Here is a 16,883-nt window from a genome sequence, read left to right as displayed (position 1 = left end):
GCCGCTCTTTTTCCCGGTCTTAATTGTATACTTCCTGTACTTTCGTACTTCGAATAAAAAATTACCAAATTTACAATGTATTTCCTATTTCAAGTAAATTACAGTAAGGCTTATGAGTAGCATTCAGTATTTCTAACTTACTTTTAGATTGAAAATATGTCAAGCGAAAGCATCAAGCGTACCTATCTGGCCAAACAAGTTGAGATTATTGGTGACACAAATGGGGAAAGCAGATTGCAAGTCTAACAATCCCAACAACTTTTGGATGGATAAAGATCATAATGGGGTACCAAAAAGAAGACCTGTTTGTTGCAGTCGATATAAATGTCCCCCGTGGGGCCCGTACACACTCGGTTCAGTTCCTTGTTAATGAAGCAATACATTATTTTGAACTTTTATAATTAATTTGTATGGGGCTAGATTCTTATATTTTTTGCTTTTAGACATAACTTCTTTTTGGAGATTCCCCAGCAGGCACACAACGTTTTTTCAACGTTTATCTAACGTTCACAACGTCCATATAACGTTAGATGAACGTTGAAACAACGTTGTGTGCCAGCTGGGTCATTTCTCTGACTTTGATCATCTTATTATTGATAGAATAGAAAATCCTTTGTTCACCGCATTTCTTCATTGAGTCTATCTGCATTCTTCTACCCACAATAAATTCCAAATGAAAAGCTCTTAGAGACTCAATAACTTTCTTACCATATTCCATGGTCGAGTAGTTGACGAAGTAATTCAATAGGAGGTTGGGCACCATATTGTTCACGTGCTGGCATGTTTACGTCATCAACGAAGATCACAAACCTAAAGTCAAAATATACGTAGAGAACACGGTTTTGTCTTGGGTTACTTTGGGCCCTCCCAAAGCATTTTTGACAGCATTTTTTGAGGATAGAGGAAAGACAGCAGCCTCTTTCGTTAACATTGAACCTATTTCCAATCCTATTCACCACTGCGAATCAACTCTTCAAATGCAAGATTTAATCAATTTTCCCGAACTTTAGTTTGAAGTTTAAAAATGATATAATAAGGATCTCTCAACTTACTTTTTGCCAACTGGAGGTCCATAAACACCTTTTCGTCGTTTGTCCAGCTTTGACATAATCAAGTCCTAAAGTATAGAAGTTTAGAGATGAATAAATGGGATTCAAAGAATAATGAAAAAGCTTGAAATCTTGAAATAATAAGGCAAACAAAAATTTACCTGTGTTTGATTGGCGGAAGTTTGAGCCGAGAAATTGATGAACATCGGAAGATATTCGTCCGCTGGCAATTGATTCATTAATTTGTCTTTGACGTAAACACTTTTTCCCGTTCCCGTGGGTCCGATGAACAAAACGGGTATTTGATTACGAACGAGTAATTCCATGAGGTGTGAATATCGTGCAGTATCCATTGTAGGAACGATGATGTCTGTGATTTTTTGCCCTTTGGGTAGTGAGGTGCTGGTGATGGTTTTTGTCCATAATACCCAATTGCCACGCCCTTTACGCTATAAAAGAAAGATGGCGGAAAGATGTATCACAAATCATTGCACTGTGTTGAAATAAGAAATTTTTATTCATCCATTCTCAACTTTTGTTGGAAAGATACAAGCTAGATGATAAGGTATTTCATAAGTATGTAGCTAAGGTAAGTGTATAATAAAAATGGACCTGGAAAGACAAGAGAATTGTTGAGACAATACGTATTAAATTCTACCTACCTCAAACATGTAGTCATAAACACTGTGATCTGCTGGTAAAGGACATTCGATCTTGCCAACCACAGCTGGTGGTGGATGACGTTCACTTTTACCAGAGATGATTTCTTTGAAGAACATATCAAACTTATTGCGACCATCTATATCACAAGTGGCACCAAGGGACCAGATGCAACCGAAAGTAAATGAGGACTGGAAAGAAAGAATTTTAAAGTTTGAAAAACCTCTTAAACTCGTTATACTGGACATGATGCCTCGTTAATAAAGAGCCTTCCAATTGGCTGGGATATGAAACATTCAAATTTAGCTACAATAGAACGGGATGGATTTCATGTTGACTGGTAAATCGTACAAAGACAATGAGCGCGTTGCAGCAGCAATGATGTATATGAATATGACTGAGCCCATAACAATTTAAGTTCATATCTTAAAGTTCATTAAAAAGATCCCCGAGTTTGTTGACTTACAATGGTCCATGTTTTGATGTATTTCTTCTCATCTTCAGTGATATCTTTCATCATGACTTCAATGAATACCATTAATGAATGGATCAAATTGATGTCCGACGTCGGAATGAACTCCTAACAATTAACCAAAAGTTTCACGGTTAAGTTGCCGATTTGAAAACATAAGTGAGTAGTTAATACACCTATTTAAAGTATCCTAAAACTTCATACATGAGAATTGGAGGTCGATAGTTTGAAAACTTAAGTACTCCCAAAAAGTTCGAACCTGATAGACTAAAATCCGAAACGAATATAATTAACTTCTCAAAAATAGTGTTTAATACCTTGCAATTCTTTCGGACAAAATAGAGCAAGGGTGGACACACCCACTCAAATAAACCAGTGATAACTTTCTCGTTTTCTCCGCGTAATATTTCCGGTAGTGTGTTAATCCACGACTGTAGTACAGGACGCCATCCAAGTGATGAAGGTTCCAGGTAGATCATACCACAGCGACTGACGGTAGCAGGAGAAGCTTGTGATAAATCATTACATTCGAATATCATACTCATCACTTCCGATAATTGAATGATTTCTCCGCTCATCAAACAAAGCTATGGTCAATAAAAATTCAAGGTGTTTTTTCAGACTGAACAGAAGTTGTCAAATTCTAGTACGGTGAGGTTTATAACGTTTCCTTAGCAATTTAGGTGTGTCATTTCAGGCCATTTAAGACCTGATAACTATTGTGTCGTGCCTGGTCTTTCGATAGACATTCCACCCATGACACAAAGTTTTAATGTTAAACAAACTTGAAATAGGCAAATTATTCTTTTACAAAAAGGTAGAGTAAGGAAGAAGAATATCGTTTTAAGAGCCGAAAGCGTTCTAAATATCCTATAAGGAATTGAGTTGAGCGAGGTACCTTTCTGTTATCATCAAGCACAGTGTTCATGTTTTCGATCCATAGAGCATCGATAGGTCCATCAAAAATGACCCATTTCCTGGTCTCCGTTTGGTCAGATGCATATTCACGGAAAGTGTTGGCACAAATTCCATCTGTCCACTAGAGAAAAAAAGCACTCGTGAAAAAAAATGTGAAGCTAACAGTCACCGTGTGTTTGTGTTCCCAAAAAAGTAAAAAAGGTCAATCATTTTACTGGCTGGTCATTGACCCAAAACAATCAAAATCATCATTGATAAAATACGGGCCACGGAACTTTCACCTACCAAATGAATCGTTAACAAAGAAAGCTAAAGAAACTTCATGTTCATACCTCGTGGGACACAGGATCAAATTGACCAAATAACTGGCCCATGGTGATTGATTTAGGATTGATCACTCGATACCAGACCTAGACAATAAAACAAGGTTTTATTAGGAATGAAAATTTTTCGATGTATGAAAATACAGTGAAGTCTCCATAACCCGAACTTCTGTAACTCAGATGTTCTCTTAACTCGAATAAATATTGTCCAGATGACGAGATGAAGGGTATTTGCCGTCCGACTTTCGCCCCTCAGACCCTAATTGGGACAAAAAAAGCAAGAGTAGTTTGTGAGTTTTACGACCCGTGTTGAAACTAATTTGATCCAATTTCGATCTTTCAAAGGGCAAATAGTTGAAATTTTCCGGTTTTTCTGAACTTGTCAACAAAGGTTTTATAAAAGGTACCTTATTTTCATCGTGGCCTTTTTCACAAAGCAATGATAGCGTGTCTGCTAATGTATACAAAACACTGGTTTTGCTAGCGAATGATTCTCCTACCAACATGAACCTAAAATAAAACGAAAGTCATTAATATGTGTATTTTAATCAATTTTCTTGTGTTTCTCTGAACAATTAAGAGTGCTCGATACTTGAGTAGAGCTTGTTACGTAGAGATCAAAGATTACACCGTGTGTTATTGTGAAATACACCGTTTCTTTAATCTTTATGTATTTTGATCATCTATTGGCGCGAAGACCTGGTCGAACTCTAAAACTTAATAATCTGTTGAACCTACCCGTGACGGACGATCATCATTTCATACGTTTGAATGATCTTTTCTTTGAAAAATTCGGTTGTTTGCACGTTGTGTTTGACGCTCACCTAAAGGTAAATAACAATTATGGAATATGATAGAAGATTCTTATCATGATGTATTCTTTTAAAGAAATAGACAATCTTTACTTGTCTTTACGAAAATTTTAGTCAAGCAGTCCTTTTTTCAGACAACCTTTTCCGGTTATGGTTTGGTTATAATTCTCAATAGAGGTTTTACTTTGTTACGAGCTCCAGCACTTTTCATAGGAATAGCAAATAAACTACCTCTTCCACAGCCTCTAAGAAGGTTTTGTAATCGGCTTCCGGCAAAGTAATACCAGGGAACAAATCAGAGATGATTCCTTCGAACAATGGGATGTCATGTGACAAGAATTTAGGTTTATTGACATCAAGGATGGAGCGTAGCAATAGAACGTCTTCATTTTCATCAGGGTATTTCAGTTTGAGATTGCCAGCAGCCGCAAGGACAGCCTTCACTGCACGCATACCGTAATCGTAATGAAATTGTGATGAAAGCTACAAATAAAAAACATCACAGTTGTTAGATTTCGAAATATTTAAAACAAGATCAAGACCCACGTGCGCACTATCGGCGCGACTGATGTGATGTCACGTTTTATGACACTAGTATTTAAAAGAAACTTCAATTTAACCATCTCTTTTACCTGTTCGGAACATAACTTGTATGTTGTAACAATTTTGACGGCCAAATTTCTTGCATCCACAAAACCGAAAGAATACAACATGATTTCACCAATCAACGCGTAGTTGGGAACCATCATAGCGACTGTCCGAAAAAGTACTTTCAAATTGTCCGGTAATTCAGAACGGCCAGCGTACCCAGGGTTCATAGTAATACAAACATAACAATTGGGGTTTAATTGAAGTTTAGTTCCTTCGAATGTAAATTCTGTTTGCTTTGAAGCTACAGCTCGCTGGATACACAAAATCTGTGGAAATGGATAAACACGATCGTAAGTTTGAGCATTGTATGTTAAAATAAAATGAAAAAATGCCGAAAACCGACCCTAGCACTGTAACTAGACTAATTCCAGTCAAATCTCAGTGATAACAATAATATAAGATCTAAATAAGATACAAAAAAATCACAAGATTAGAAGCACAGGCGAAACGAGATACCCAGCAAAATTTATGAGGGAGTGCAGACGTTTATGACATATTCATTATCTTTTGATAAAACAAAGACAATTACAGTGTCGTAAAAACCGCTCTCATCCATAAATTTTGCAGGGTATCTCGCTACGCCTATGAGAAGGAGGTATGAACATAGGTGAATTAAACTTAACTTCTCATGGCTAGAATATTTTATTAAGAGTAAGCAGGGCGAATACCTGCTGAGCGACGACGGACAAGACTTCCAATTCGATTCTGTTGAACTCATCAAAACAAGCCCATGCACCACAAGATGCTAATCCTTTGAAAAACTAAAAAGAATAACAAACGAAGCAATCGCAATCTTTGATTAAAAAGTTTGTCGAAACCGGCGAACGTCTTAATACATAAGAAAATTTCTAGTAGCCTGGAGAGAATGTATATAAGGAGATATGGCCGAAGGGTCGAAGGCATACCCAGACGGCACCCAACGTCAAAACAACGTCCATGTGACATTCATAACGTTATTTGAACGTTAAAACAACGTTGTGTGCCTGCTGGGTAAACTCAAAACCAGGGATAACCGGTACGCAGTACTTAAATGTCCCTCCCGGTCATTTTATAAATATCCGAGTCGGCTTTGCCGTGGACCACATAAAATAATGAAAAGGTAGTTTCAAAACTCTGGAGTACAGGGCTATCCACGTAAAAAAACGACTCAACGCATCTAGTAGAAAATAAATTGCTGAATATTCATGTATACGATGTTTTTCCTCTTGGGATATGTTTATGAATGGCGTCAAATAATTAAATGAAGACCACATACTTTTCCCATTTGTAAATAATCAAGACCATCAGAACAATTAAATACAACGCAAAGAATAGCCAGCGCCTTCGCCAAATCCTAAAAATGAAATTACAGATGACGAAAAATTTAAAATTAGTCAAAGGTGGAAGAATGAAAGAAAACAAGAAATTAAATTTCTAGAGATTTCCAAAACGAGTAGTAGTTGTCTTTTTTAGTACCTTGGTGGTTTCGGTTTTTCCAGTCCCTGCAGGACCTTCCGGTGCACCGTTCAAATTCAAATGGAAAGCACCAACAAGTGTTCTGTAACAACGATCTGTCAATGGTGTGATGACCAGTCTAAATAAAAAAGGGAAAATGATTCGAGATGTTTTTGAAAGTACTCTCTATATAAAATCTTTCGCTACAATCATGGTTAGGATCAGTTGCCATTTCTGGGTAGTTTAGAGTTTTGCTGAATTTTAAGTTCGGGCGAGAATGGTATTTTCAGGCTTTCTTCTTTATTTAATCGGATATTTCGATTTGGGAGGTTACAATGTGCCTAGTCGGACAATTCATATGCTTTTGGATCATCATATCTTAAGCTCGAAAGTCTTAAGTCTGATGTTAAGACTAGGAGTTGAAATTCTACTTTCCAACCCTAAAGTTAAGGCACTTTAAAAACTACTTGCAGTTTTGAAAAATTTTCAGGGAAATCCATTTTGTGCCAAATATTACGACCATAGTTATAAAAAAGTCTTATACCTGCCAGAGTTTCCGAGATATTCATAAGCATAATTGACAGTTGCGTTGGTGATTCGCACATAACAATTGTTGTTTTCCCAATAGTAACGGAGCTGTGATAGCCACATAAAGTCGTTCTCAGATTGAACACCTAAAAGACAAAAAATTTTCTTTCGCACGCTAAAGCTCTGGCGGTCGGAAATATTTTTCAATACAAGGAAGGGTCAGATTACGGAGTAGCAAAATACGGGGAAGTTGGATCCGACTGTTTCATTGTCGCATCAAAAGGCAGCTCCCCCTTCTCTGATGGCGTATTTACCCTCCTTTTTAGTACTTTAGCGTGGGCTTTCACTGATACAACTGATACAAGTTTTGCGATTTTGCAAACGATAAAGCGCTAAAACTTCCTTTTCAATAACTTTTTTACCATTATTTGAATCTACCATCATGACTCTTAACCCTGAGCCTAATGAATGTCAGTAGAAAGGTACTAAATACCAATCTTTCAATTTGTAAGTGCGGCTGGAGGATGGAGAAGTTGCTCTTAGAACATGAACAAAACCAAGCAGAACAAGTGATACTTTTATGGACCTACCTGGGTTATCAAACTAATCAATAAACATTGAAACAATGAAGCACATAAGACATGACTGGTCAAAATAAAAACAAGCTAGATGCTAAATGGAACTACCTGATGATGAAAGTTAGATAGCAATGCGAGAAGAAAAATGAAAAAAAATCAGTCAGAAAATATAGCGTTTAGCGAAAATGCATAACGCAATAAATTCATCATTGATTGTTGATGGGGGGGAGTGGGAAGGGTTGTAGGGAAAAAATAAATAGAAAGTTCTGGTCGCAAAAATCAGTTTTGACAATTGAATCATGCTTGATGGTGAGCATTGTTATCAATAATGTTTTTGTGTAAAAAACATAGAAATGAATATACGGAAAAAATCCAATGAAAATCTGCAAACACGGCGATTTCCGGCATTTTCAACCGGAAAAATTTTTTTCTCAAAAATCGAACTCGGCCATGTTTTGGGAATTGTTAATACGCATCTTTGAGCAAAAAATCAGAAAAAACTAATGATAAAATCTTGAGAAAATGCCAAAAAAACAGTTTTTCCGGCTTTTTGAAAATCGGGCTTCGTCACATTTTAGGTATTATCATTTTGCATCATTGTGCAAAAAATCAGAAAAAAATTATGAGTCAACATTGAGAAAAGCTATATTTTCTAATTTGGTTAAAGGGAATTTCCCCCAAATACGAAAATCCATCTTTTAAGGCGAATAAGAATTTTCCGGGAAAAACCACTTCAGTCATTCTTTAGTGAATCTTGCCCTCCATCTTTGTACAAAAAATCAGAAAAAACTAATGACAGGATTTTGCACAAAGTCCAAAAAACCCTATTTTTAGGCAGTTTTTGGCCCAAATTTGACCAAATATAGTTTTTTTCGAAAATCGGGCTCCGTCACATTTTAGGCATTGCCATTTTGCATCATTGTGCAAAAAATCAAAACAAAATAATGAGTCAACATTGAGAAAAGCTATATTTTCTTATTTGGTTAAAGGGAATTTCCCCAAAATACGAAAATCCGTTTTTTAAGGCGAATAAGAATTTTCCGGGGAAAACCACTTGAGCCATTCTTTAGAGAATCTTGCCCTCCATCTTTGTACAAAAAATCAGAAAAAGTAATGACAGGATTTTGCACAAAGTCCAAAAAACCCTATTTTTAGGCAGTTTTTGGCCCAAATTTGCCCAAATATATTATTTTTCGAATATCGGGCTCCGTCACATTTTGGGCATTGCCATTTTGCATCTTTGTGCCAAAAATCAGAAAAAACTAATGAGCCAATCTCGAGAAAAGCTGGTAACAGACGAACGGACGGACGGACGGACGAACGAACGAACGGACGGACGGACGGACGGACGGACGGACGGACGGACGGACGGACGGACGGACGGACGGACGGACGGACGGACGGACGGACGGACGGACGGACGGACGGACGGACGGACAGACGGACGGACGGACGAACAAACGAACAGACAACGGTTAATTCATAGGACCTCCACCGGGGTACCCGGAGGTAGGTCCAAAAAATAAAGAAAAATCAAAAGCATACCTATTGGGAAAAACTATCAACACTATTGAAAAAGATTTTTGAAAAAGAAATAAAAAAGCTATTTTAACGCTTTTCTTTATAAAAACAATCCACTATCAGAAAAATGCATAGCTTAATAAATAAGGTTGCCAGAAAACTCAAACCATCGCGCTCTACCGTGACATTTTCTTCTTTTAGAAAAAAATAATAATAAAAATAATAATTTGGCTAAGAACATTGATCTATGCTTATAAATAGTGATTCTTATAGATAACGATTCGTGTTTCAGCCAAAAAAATAATAAGTGTTTCTAGAAAACTCAAACCATTGCCCTCCACCGTGACATTTTCATCTTAAAAAAAACTAATAAAAATAATAATATGGCTAAGAACATTGATGTATGCTTATTAATAGTGATTCTTATAGATAAACATGCGTTTTTTGAGCCAAAGAAATTTTTTTTTGCTAAAATCTGCTTGAGCCAACTTTTACCTATGATGGTAACCTACTTTCATGCAAAAAATCAGAAAAAATTAATGATCCAAGTTTTCACCAAAAGTCCAAAAAACCCGTTTTTTAGCCGTTTTTTGGCCCAAATTTGCCCAAATATTTTTTTTCGAAAATCGGGCTCCGTCACATTTTGGCCACCACCATTTTGCACGTTACCAAAAGTTGGTAACAGACGAACGAACGGACGAACGAACGAACGAACACAGGTTAATTTATAGGACCTCCACCCCACCGGGGTAGGTCCAAAAAGCGAGGTTTATATTAAAGGATCTAGTAGTGACGAGGTGAGTGACAGATTTCAGAGATTTTACGGTCAGTAGAAGATCATTAATATTGAAAATAATTTTCTTCCCTCTTCATAAAAAATAGTGCTTCGATTAACATGGAAACGTTGCAGAAGAATTGCAGATTTTTCAGAGATGTATTTGAAAGTTTCTAGATTGATAATTCAAAATGCAGATGGTGTACAGTATTGTTTCGATAGAGAAGAAACCCTTTATCATTAGATTAATCAGATTGATAAAATTCAGTCTTTTTCTATGTTTTTGTTTCGATGCATGGAAAAGAATAGCAGAAGAGGAAAGGAGTCTCATGATGGAAATGTATGCTTGTAATAATGGGTAAAGAACAACATTTTTTCAAGAGCAAAACAATTTGGATACTTTCTTGATTATAGTCAAGCTTTTGAATGTTTCAAATTTTAGAAGGAAGATGTAATGATTGTCGAGTTGAAAAGTCAAGGACGTACGTTGTTGTCGAGAACGAGAATTAGGAGAGAACTTTTATAAAAATCACTCGTCATTTGGTTTAATACAAGACATTACACTTTCCTTGCTATGTTATGAGAAATCTTATTGGCAGACATTCAAGAATCTCAAGTTTTTTTGTATGCATTGATAAAAAACTGTTTGGTTATCACACGGAAAATTTTATACCAAAAGCTGAAAATATTTGGGTGGTCTCAAGTAGTTTTATAATTTCTTAGTTCATCAGATTTGATTTTAGTGCCTTTTATGGAAGAACTTAAAAGTAAAAGTTAATCTGAAAATATTTTTGTTGCGTTTATTCCCTTTGACTCCCAAGTCAGTTTCTCCGAAAGTCAGTTCTTTTCGGCTATTTTGTTTTGATTTTTCTCCCGCCGCTTACCCAGTTCCCCAAAAGTCAACGCGGTCATATTTCCATACTAGAGAAATATGAAATATCGCAAATATCTCGATGCTCTCGACCAATCAAAACGTTGATATTTTTTTGGGTCGGCAATAAAAATTAAAATAAACAGTATAAAGTCAAATAAGATGTGCAAAACTTCAAAACTAAAACAAAAATTGCCGTTTAAAATACTAAATATATTCTTTGAATATTACATAATAAATATCAAGAAAATCATCATTGTCTTAAAACTATTCTTCGGGTATGGAGGTCATCTCATTTACAATGTACCTTCAGTTTTTCTTTTTTGGTTATTTTGCCTTCACCCTTTGATGGCATTCCCTAGCACCATTCCTCAGATTTTCTTACGAATGAGCATTTGAGTCTCTTTCAAACAACCACTACCACCGCACATATATCCAGTTATTTCCATCCAATGCAACCCTTCAATTGCGTTGACACCAACTTGACCATTGAGACTGACAAAGTGGCAATCAGAAAACCAAAAACCAGTGCTATGGGCCCAATCATTCGAACAATCTTTGGAAGCGTCTGAATCGTTGTCGACGTCTTTGGTGGAGAAGGCCATACCCGATTGTTGGGTTATCCCTTGACTACGCATTTCCAAAAATTCGCCTTTGTTGATGTAGACATAATCTTTGATCGTCAGCTTATAATTCATCACTTCTGAATCGACATGGAATTTTACGTAGAGGGGGTAATATTTTTGGCCAGTCCCACTTGTCAGGATGAATAAAATTTCGTGGTCATTGCTGTTCGTTAATTGGTGAATGATTTCATTTCCATACCAAAACTCGCCCATCAGATCACCGAATCCATTTTTGTAGCCATACCATGTTTGAGAGAAATCGATACTCCCGTCAAACTTTTTTTGAATGGTTGTCCAACCGCCCCCGTGGATCTCCATCTCACAAAGAGTCGGGCGGTACACGTCACTCTCCGCCTGAACGCCATACACACCATTTACTTTCCACCCTTTTTGATAGACATCAAAACAATCGGTGGCTCTAGGGACAATGGATATGAAAGTTTCCTTGGGAACGGTTTGTTGACAATTTGTCCTTTCAAACAATTTAGCATCATCAGATAATTTCATTTTCGTTGTCACATTAAACCTATTGAAATCTTTGAGTTGGCATTCTTGGTTTGTCTGAATGAAGACAGCTGCTAAGCACTTCTTATGGTTCTTGCATCCAGCAAAACAAAGGTGTGGTGAACTCGTGGTGAAAGTGAAACTCCAAGTGGAGTTTGGATTTTCAATGTTCATATTGATTCTGGACTTGATGAAAAAGACATCATCAGATGTACATTGCTCAACGGTCAACGATGCTGACACTGATCTGATGAAGACTGCTAAACAGCAAGCAATATGTATGTTTCGTTTCATAGCTTATCGGACAGGCAATTAAGGTAGATGACCTCGGCCTCCGGGCGGTGAATGTTTCTCTAGTATTTGTTTTCGTGTTTTTCCTTGATTAATTTTTCCACTCATAGAAAATTCATAAACTTTGACAAATAAGGCGTAAATATTTGGCATTCGTTACAAAGCATATTTAGTTTCAGCAGGAAGTTTCTCAGTTTACATTCAGTATTCGACCATTTCAACTTCCCAGGAGACCAAATTTAAGTTAATCTATATAAATAACTTTTAATCGAAAAAAGTAAACAACAAGCTCATCAACATATCCCAAAATAGCTCAAAAAACAAACTCTATCAATAACTTATAAATAATCGGCCATTCCATTTTATATCCATTCAGGGGGGTGGACAAACATTTCCAGGGGGTGTTTTTTTATTTTTCCAAGGGGGTAAAAAGTGATTTTAAAATTTCCAGGGGTTAAAAGACTGATTTTGGCTCGTCAATCCTCACTTTAGGTATGAAAAGAACTTTTCCTAGGGTATTTTTGCAAAATTTGCCATTTTCCAGGTGGTATCCACACATTTTCAATAATTCAATTTTGACTTAAAAAGGTTCGTCCAACCCCCTGTATGGTTTTTTAATGGAACATCCCAATTCATGAGCTGTTTTTGCATGCACTAGAAGTATTGAATACGAGATTTGGTATTAACCACTCAAGTTAAGGTTTTCATCTCAAAAAGTTTTCAGTGCAACGTACATTGAATCAAATCTTAAAAAATGACTCCAGAAGCTAAGAAATAACACCACTATCAAAGCCGTAAAAACTGAAGTTATTTAATAGCAGGTTTAAAAAAACATACCATGTTGGGCCATTTCATCGATGACGTCACGAGCATGTACATCGATAACTACCAACGCTCCAAGAGTGGTTCGATTTTGTTTGGAAAGTTTGCCACGCACAATTTCGACAATGTCATCCAGCTAAAAAGTAAAAAATATCCAATATATTCAAAATCGTAAATGGAAAAGCCTACATACGAAAAAAAACGAGTTGACAAAATTCTTACTCGAAGAAACCATTTTTAAGTATGTGTTATAACAGCGCTTTACCTGCTTTGTCAGCTTGTCTTGGTATTCGACCAAACCATGAGGGCCAGCACGAATTGCTTCATGAACTTCCAGCGTCCAGAAGATCTGACTAGCACAGATCACAACCTACGAAGAAAAGGTTGAAGCATTTTCATTGGAAGTGTTTTTTAACTATTTGAACGAGAGAGGTCCACTTTGAAAATTTGAATATTTCGCACTTGATGCAAATACTCCCCTTAAAATTTACCGAACTTAATTTTCCACGTTCTTCTCAACGATATTTGAACGAACTGAAGGAAAGACTTTGGTATGAATGACCCAATCAAAATCAGTTAAGAAGCTGAAGAACAGTAACGTGTAATTAACAATATCATAGCTTGAACACTCAGATGCTATCGATCATGATTTGGTGGTTCATATTAACGTGAAGGGATTACCTGACCAGGCCATTCTTTAACCCATTCTCTACGAGGAGTGATTGAATATGCCTGAAAGATTGAATAGCAACAACAAGTCAGTCAAACTGAGAATCTACGAGTCTCGTCAGAATGAAATTGTATATACTATTGTAGATCGGACCGAAATGGTACTTTAAGAATCCAAGAAGTTTACTAACATATACGAGTATAAGTAAAAGCAAACCATAGTAAGCCTACAGAGAATCTTTCTAAACTCATCTTTACCTCGACAGATTTCTCGATGATATCTCTGATACTGATCAACATGGTATCTTGAACTTGCAACAACCATTTCTCTACCGCACCACGTGCCGAAGATGTTGAAATCGTCTCACTCAACAAAATCTAGAAAATTATATTAATTAATTTATTTTTTGGGCACATCATGTGAGTTGTAGTGATAGAAGTATAGAGTGCATTCTTATTCAAATGGCGTACATTAACAGGGCTGGAAGTGCATTAATTTATCTTGATCAAAACTCATGATTATCAACATTGACTTTAGAGCTTTGGAACATCGTTTATTTTACCTGTTCTCCTTCACTACTGAAGATGTGAGTGATGTCGAGTGATTGTGTGAATTGAAGTTTGGCAATCCCTTCGAAACATTTCTTCATGTGAGGTTGTACACGGTATGGATCCTTTGTCTCTGAAAGAATCTCCAACATCTCGTCGTTTGACAAAAAGAAGAACCTTTTGGAACGAAAGTTGAAGTTACGTGAAGTGGAGTTCGTGACTCGTGGAAATTTCGAGTAATGAAGACTGGTTTATATGGTTTTGTTATCTGAAGTGACCATAAAGTTTTTTCGAGTTAACGAGGTAATTCGAGTTGTAGAGATTCGAGTTATTGAGTTTTGGGTTATATTTTGAGTTTATTCAATTCTTTTGATTTTAGGAGTAGCGCTTAATTAAGTAGGCGTTTAAAAGACTATAGATTCTGAGTTTTCGTCAATATAATTTTCCCTTACAGCTGCTTGTTTCAAATAAATGTCCTTGTTAGAGGGGGCATGCATTTTAAGAGGAGCGTTTATTGAAAGTAGTTCCTTTAGGGAAGGCGTTTATTAGAAAATGTTCTTTTAAGGGGGGGCGTTTATTGAAAAATTGTTCCTTTAAGGAACGGGTTTATTAAAAGTTGTCCCTTTAAGGAGGGGCGTTTTTACCGGGGGGAGGAGGCGTTTAAAAGAGCTTAAAGTCGCAATTTTGATCTTAGTAGATACTTATTAATGGAACTGAATGGGATGAATTTTGTTTTTAGGGAGTGAAAATATCCAGAAACATCTGACGGAAAATTACGAATTTACCTACCTTGGAAAGAATAATCTTTTCTTTTCTAGATATGCGTTCAATCCTTTGTTGATTTGATCCAAAAGGTTATTACTGTCCACCAACTTTTCGTATAACCCTGGCATTCCTGTTGCATTCAAGACCTTAAAAATTATGACAGAAAATACTAAATGGTTTAATTTCTCAGTACCGTTGGTTGGCTGGATCCACTCTGCTTTCTATATAAATTATGGAGGTAGTTTCTAAATCCGGGCTAACAAAAATCATTGATTGGAATATTTTTGAAAGTCAGCACTAGCGATAGTATTTTTTTTTTCAGACAATCGTGATCCCGCATGATCAGTATTATAGAAAGTTGTCCTACATATCCTCATTTAATGATTTAGATTCTCCAAAAATATTGAGTGCGGAAGGTTCTCGATATAAACATTTGACCAAAAAATTCTTCAGGGGTATAGGTATTGTACTAACCCTAGGATCTTTGGTCAAGAACTTCATAATATCTTTCCAATTTCTATCGACCACTTGAAATTTGCGTCCTTCTTCAGGCATTTGTTGCATGATATCTTCTGAACTGAAAATAGGTTCCAAATACAACCATTGAGCTTGCACTTTCAACCATTCGTCGATCGTCTCTTGTACACGAAGGAGTTGATCTTCCCAATGCTATAGTGAAAGATAATACTCATCTTATAGCAAATTTTAGAAATTTAGAACCCTTTATGCTCCTTTGAAATTACCAAAGAAATTCAAGTAACGTTACAGTAATTTTTTCACTTTTCCAGAGAGGGGGGTATGTGCATATCTGTCGTTGATAATTTTATTACATCGGTTCCCAAAATAAGCCCAGATTGTGTAGCACTAATGAAGAAAGTTAGCTCGTACCTTGATCTCCTTTTCAAAAGGTTTGATGAAGGGTGAGCCTCTCATGGTTTGTGTTTTGACAATCTGATCATCCAGGACAGCTTGTATTTCATCAACAGCAGCTAGGATGGAGACACCAGTATCTCGGTATTGTGTGGTGTTGAAGATGATGTCATCCCAATCTTCTTGCATCTTCTGCATCGCTTTCTCCAAGGAATATTCCTTCAAATAAAAGAATAGCATTTATTACTCATTGATCTCAGTAAGCCAGATTTGCAAAATAGATTGGGATTGCAATATTGTGATGCTTTAAAAGTCTTTCTCAAAGAATCTTGAAACATAAATTTCCAAAAACTAGCGTCCATGAGAAAAGATATTTTCACTATTTACAAAAGTGGCAAAGCCTAACCCATCCTTTTTTTCAAATTCTAACAAAAAGATATAAGAAATTGACTTTACTCACCTTACTGGCACCAGTACTGATTACTTCGAATTGTTCGAACAACGGTGTGATATCGTTCTTCAACATCTTTCTCAATGTGGTACCAGAATCTGGAGTGATATTATCACCAATGATTTCAGACATGGCTTTCCAATGTCGCTGACGTAAACCACTGTTACACAGTACACCAACGATTGGAACGTTAGTCTTAAAGAAAAATTTAAAAAAATCATAAAAAATCTGCACTCCGAATCGATTAAGTATCGAATGTATAATAGAGAAAGGATTCATAGGAAAAGCGAAATTTCATCAGCAGCTGGTAATGCAAGTATCTTGAATTCAGTGAATAATTATGCATACAGTTGATGCTTATTAATTCGATGTTATCTATACTATTCAATACGCTCCTTTATTCAATAACAATCCGATTCCCCTTGACAATCGATTCAGAGAGCAACAACTGTACATTGATTCACCATATGGATAAAGCTGTCCTTGTGTCTCACTAATATTCTATCGATTGGTAGTGTGAAGGTTTCGATCACAGACTTGCTACAAAGCTAAAGGAGAACATCAAAAAAAGATTCACCATTCACCCTGATCACCAGATCATTAGAATCCGTCACGAAGTTTTGAATGAAGAATCTTTTCAAGAATTGTACGGAAGCCGATTTGCTGGATATAACATTCTGAGCGTCCAAATCATTGAAGAAAATCTTTACTCAGGAATCATCCGTAAACGCAGAGATGATATTT

General features: G+C 36.4%; 2 protein-coding genes across 2 annotated transcripts in view; both read right to left on the bottom strand.

Annotated features, from left to right (window-relative positions):
• Window positions 1–16,883, bottom strand: part of LOC136806971 (dynein axonemal heavy chain 12-like) — a 68,751-nt gene that overhangs the window by 33,214 nt on the left and 18,654 nt on the right. The window contains exons 20-44 of the mRNA XM_067063549.1: window positions 16,149–16,334; window positions 15,707–15,907; window positions 15,293–15,487; window positions 14,843–14,964; window positions 14,068–14,230; window positions 13,763–13,882; window positions 13,517–13,567; window positions 13,101–13,205; window positions 12,851–12,971; window positions 6,864–6,993; window positions 6,341–6,458; window positions 6,141–6,218; window positions 5,554–5,646; window positions 4,867–5,151; window positions 4,466–4,717; window positions 4,161–4,246; window positions 3,830–3,932; window positions 3,432–3,509; window positions 3,080–3,220; window positions 2,499–2,768; window positions 2,176–2,289; window positions 1,712–1,900; window positions 1,211–1,498; window positions 1,053–1,117; window positions 709–810 (exon numbers count right to left, since the gene is read on the bottom strand). Coding sequence (XP_066919650.1) covers window positions 709–810; window positions 1,053–1,117; window positions 1,211–1,498; window positions 1,712–1,900; window positions 2,176–2,289; window positions 2,499–2,768; window positions 3,080–3,220; window positions 3,432–3,509; window positions 3,830–3,932; window positions 4,161–4,246; window positions 4,466–4,717; window positions 4,867–5,151; window positions 5,554–5,646; window positions 6,141–6,218; window positions 6,341–6,458; window positions 6,864–6,993; window positions 12,851–12,971; window positions 13,101–13,205; window positions 13,517–13,567; window positions 13,763–13,882; window positions 14,068–14,230; window positions 14,843–14,964; window positions 15,293–15,487; window positions 15,707–15,907; window positions 16,149–16,334 — 3,656 coding nt within the window. The remainder of the gene's footprint in view (window positions 1–708; window positions 811–1,052; window positions 1,118–1,210; window positions 1,499–1,711; window positions 1,901–2,175; window positions 2,290–2,498; window positions 2,769–3,079; window positions 3,221–3,431; window positions 3,510–3,829; window positions 3,933–4,160; window positions 4,247–4,465; window positions 4,718–4,866; window positions 5,152–5,553; window positions 5,647–6,140; window positions 6,219–6,340; window positions 6,459–6,863; window positions 6,994–12,850; window positions 12,972–13,100; window positions 13,206–13,516; window positions 13,568–13,762; window positions 13,883–14,067; window positions 14,231–14,842; window positions 14,965–15,292; window positions 15,488–15,706; window positions 15,908–16,148; window positions 16,335–16,883) is intronic.
• On the bottom strand, window positions 10,956–12,062 carry LOC136806972 (ficolin-2-like). The gene has a single exon (XM_067063550.1). It carries the CDS (start codon window positions 12,014–12,016, stop codon window positions 10,964–10,966), a length of 1,053 nt encoding a protein of 350 aa, XP_066919651.1. The 5' UTR covers window positions 12,017–12,062; the 3' UTR covers window positions 10,956–10,963.

The sequence above is a fragment of the Clytia hemisphaerica genome, unplaced genomic scaffold (genome assembly GCF_902728285.1).
Source record: "Clytia hemisphaerica strain Z4C2 unplaced genomic scaffold, Clytia hemisphaerica genome assembly, whole genome shotgun sequence".
NCBI lineage: Eukaryota > Metazoa > Cnidaria > Hydrozoa > Leptothecata > Clytiidae > Clytia > Clytia hemisphaerica.
The sequence above is the reverse complement of the archived record's forward strand: the minus strand, read 5'-3'. Positions and strand labels throughout refer to the sequence as shown.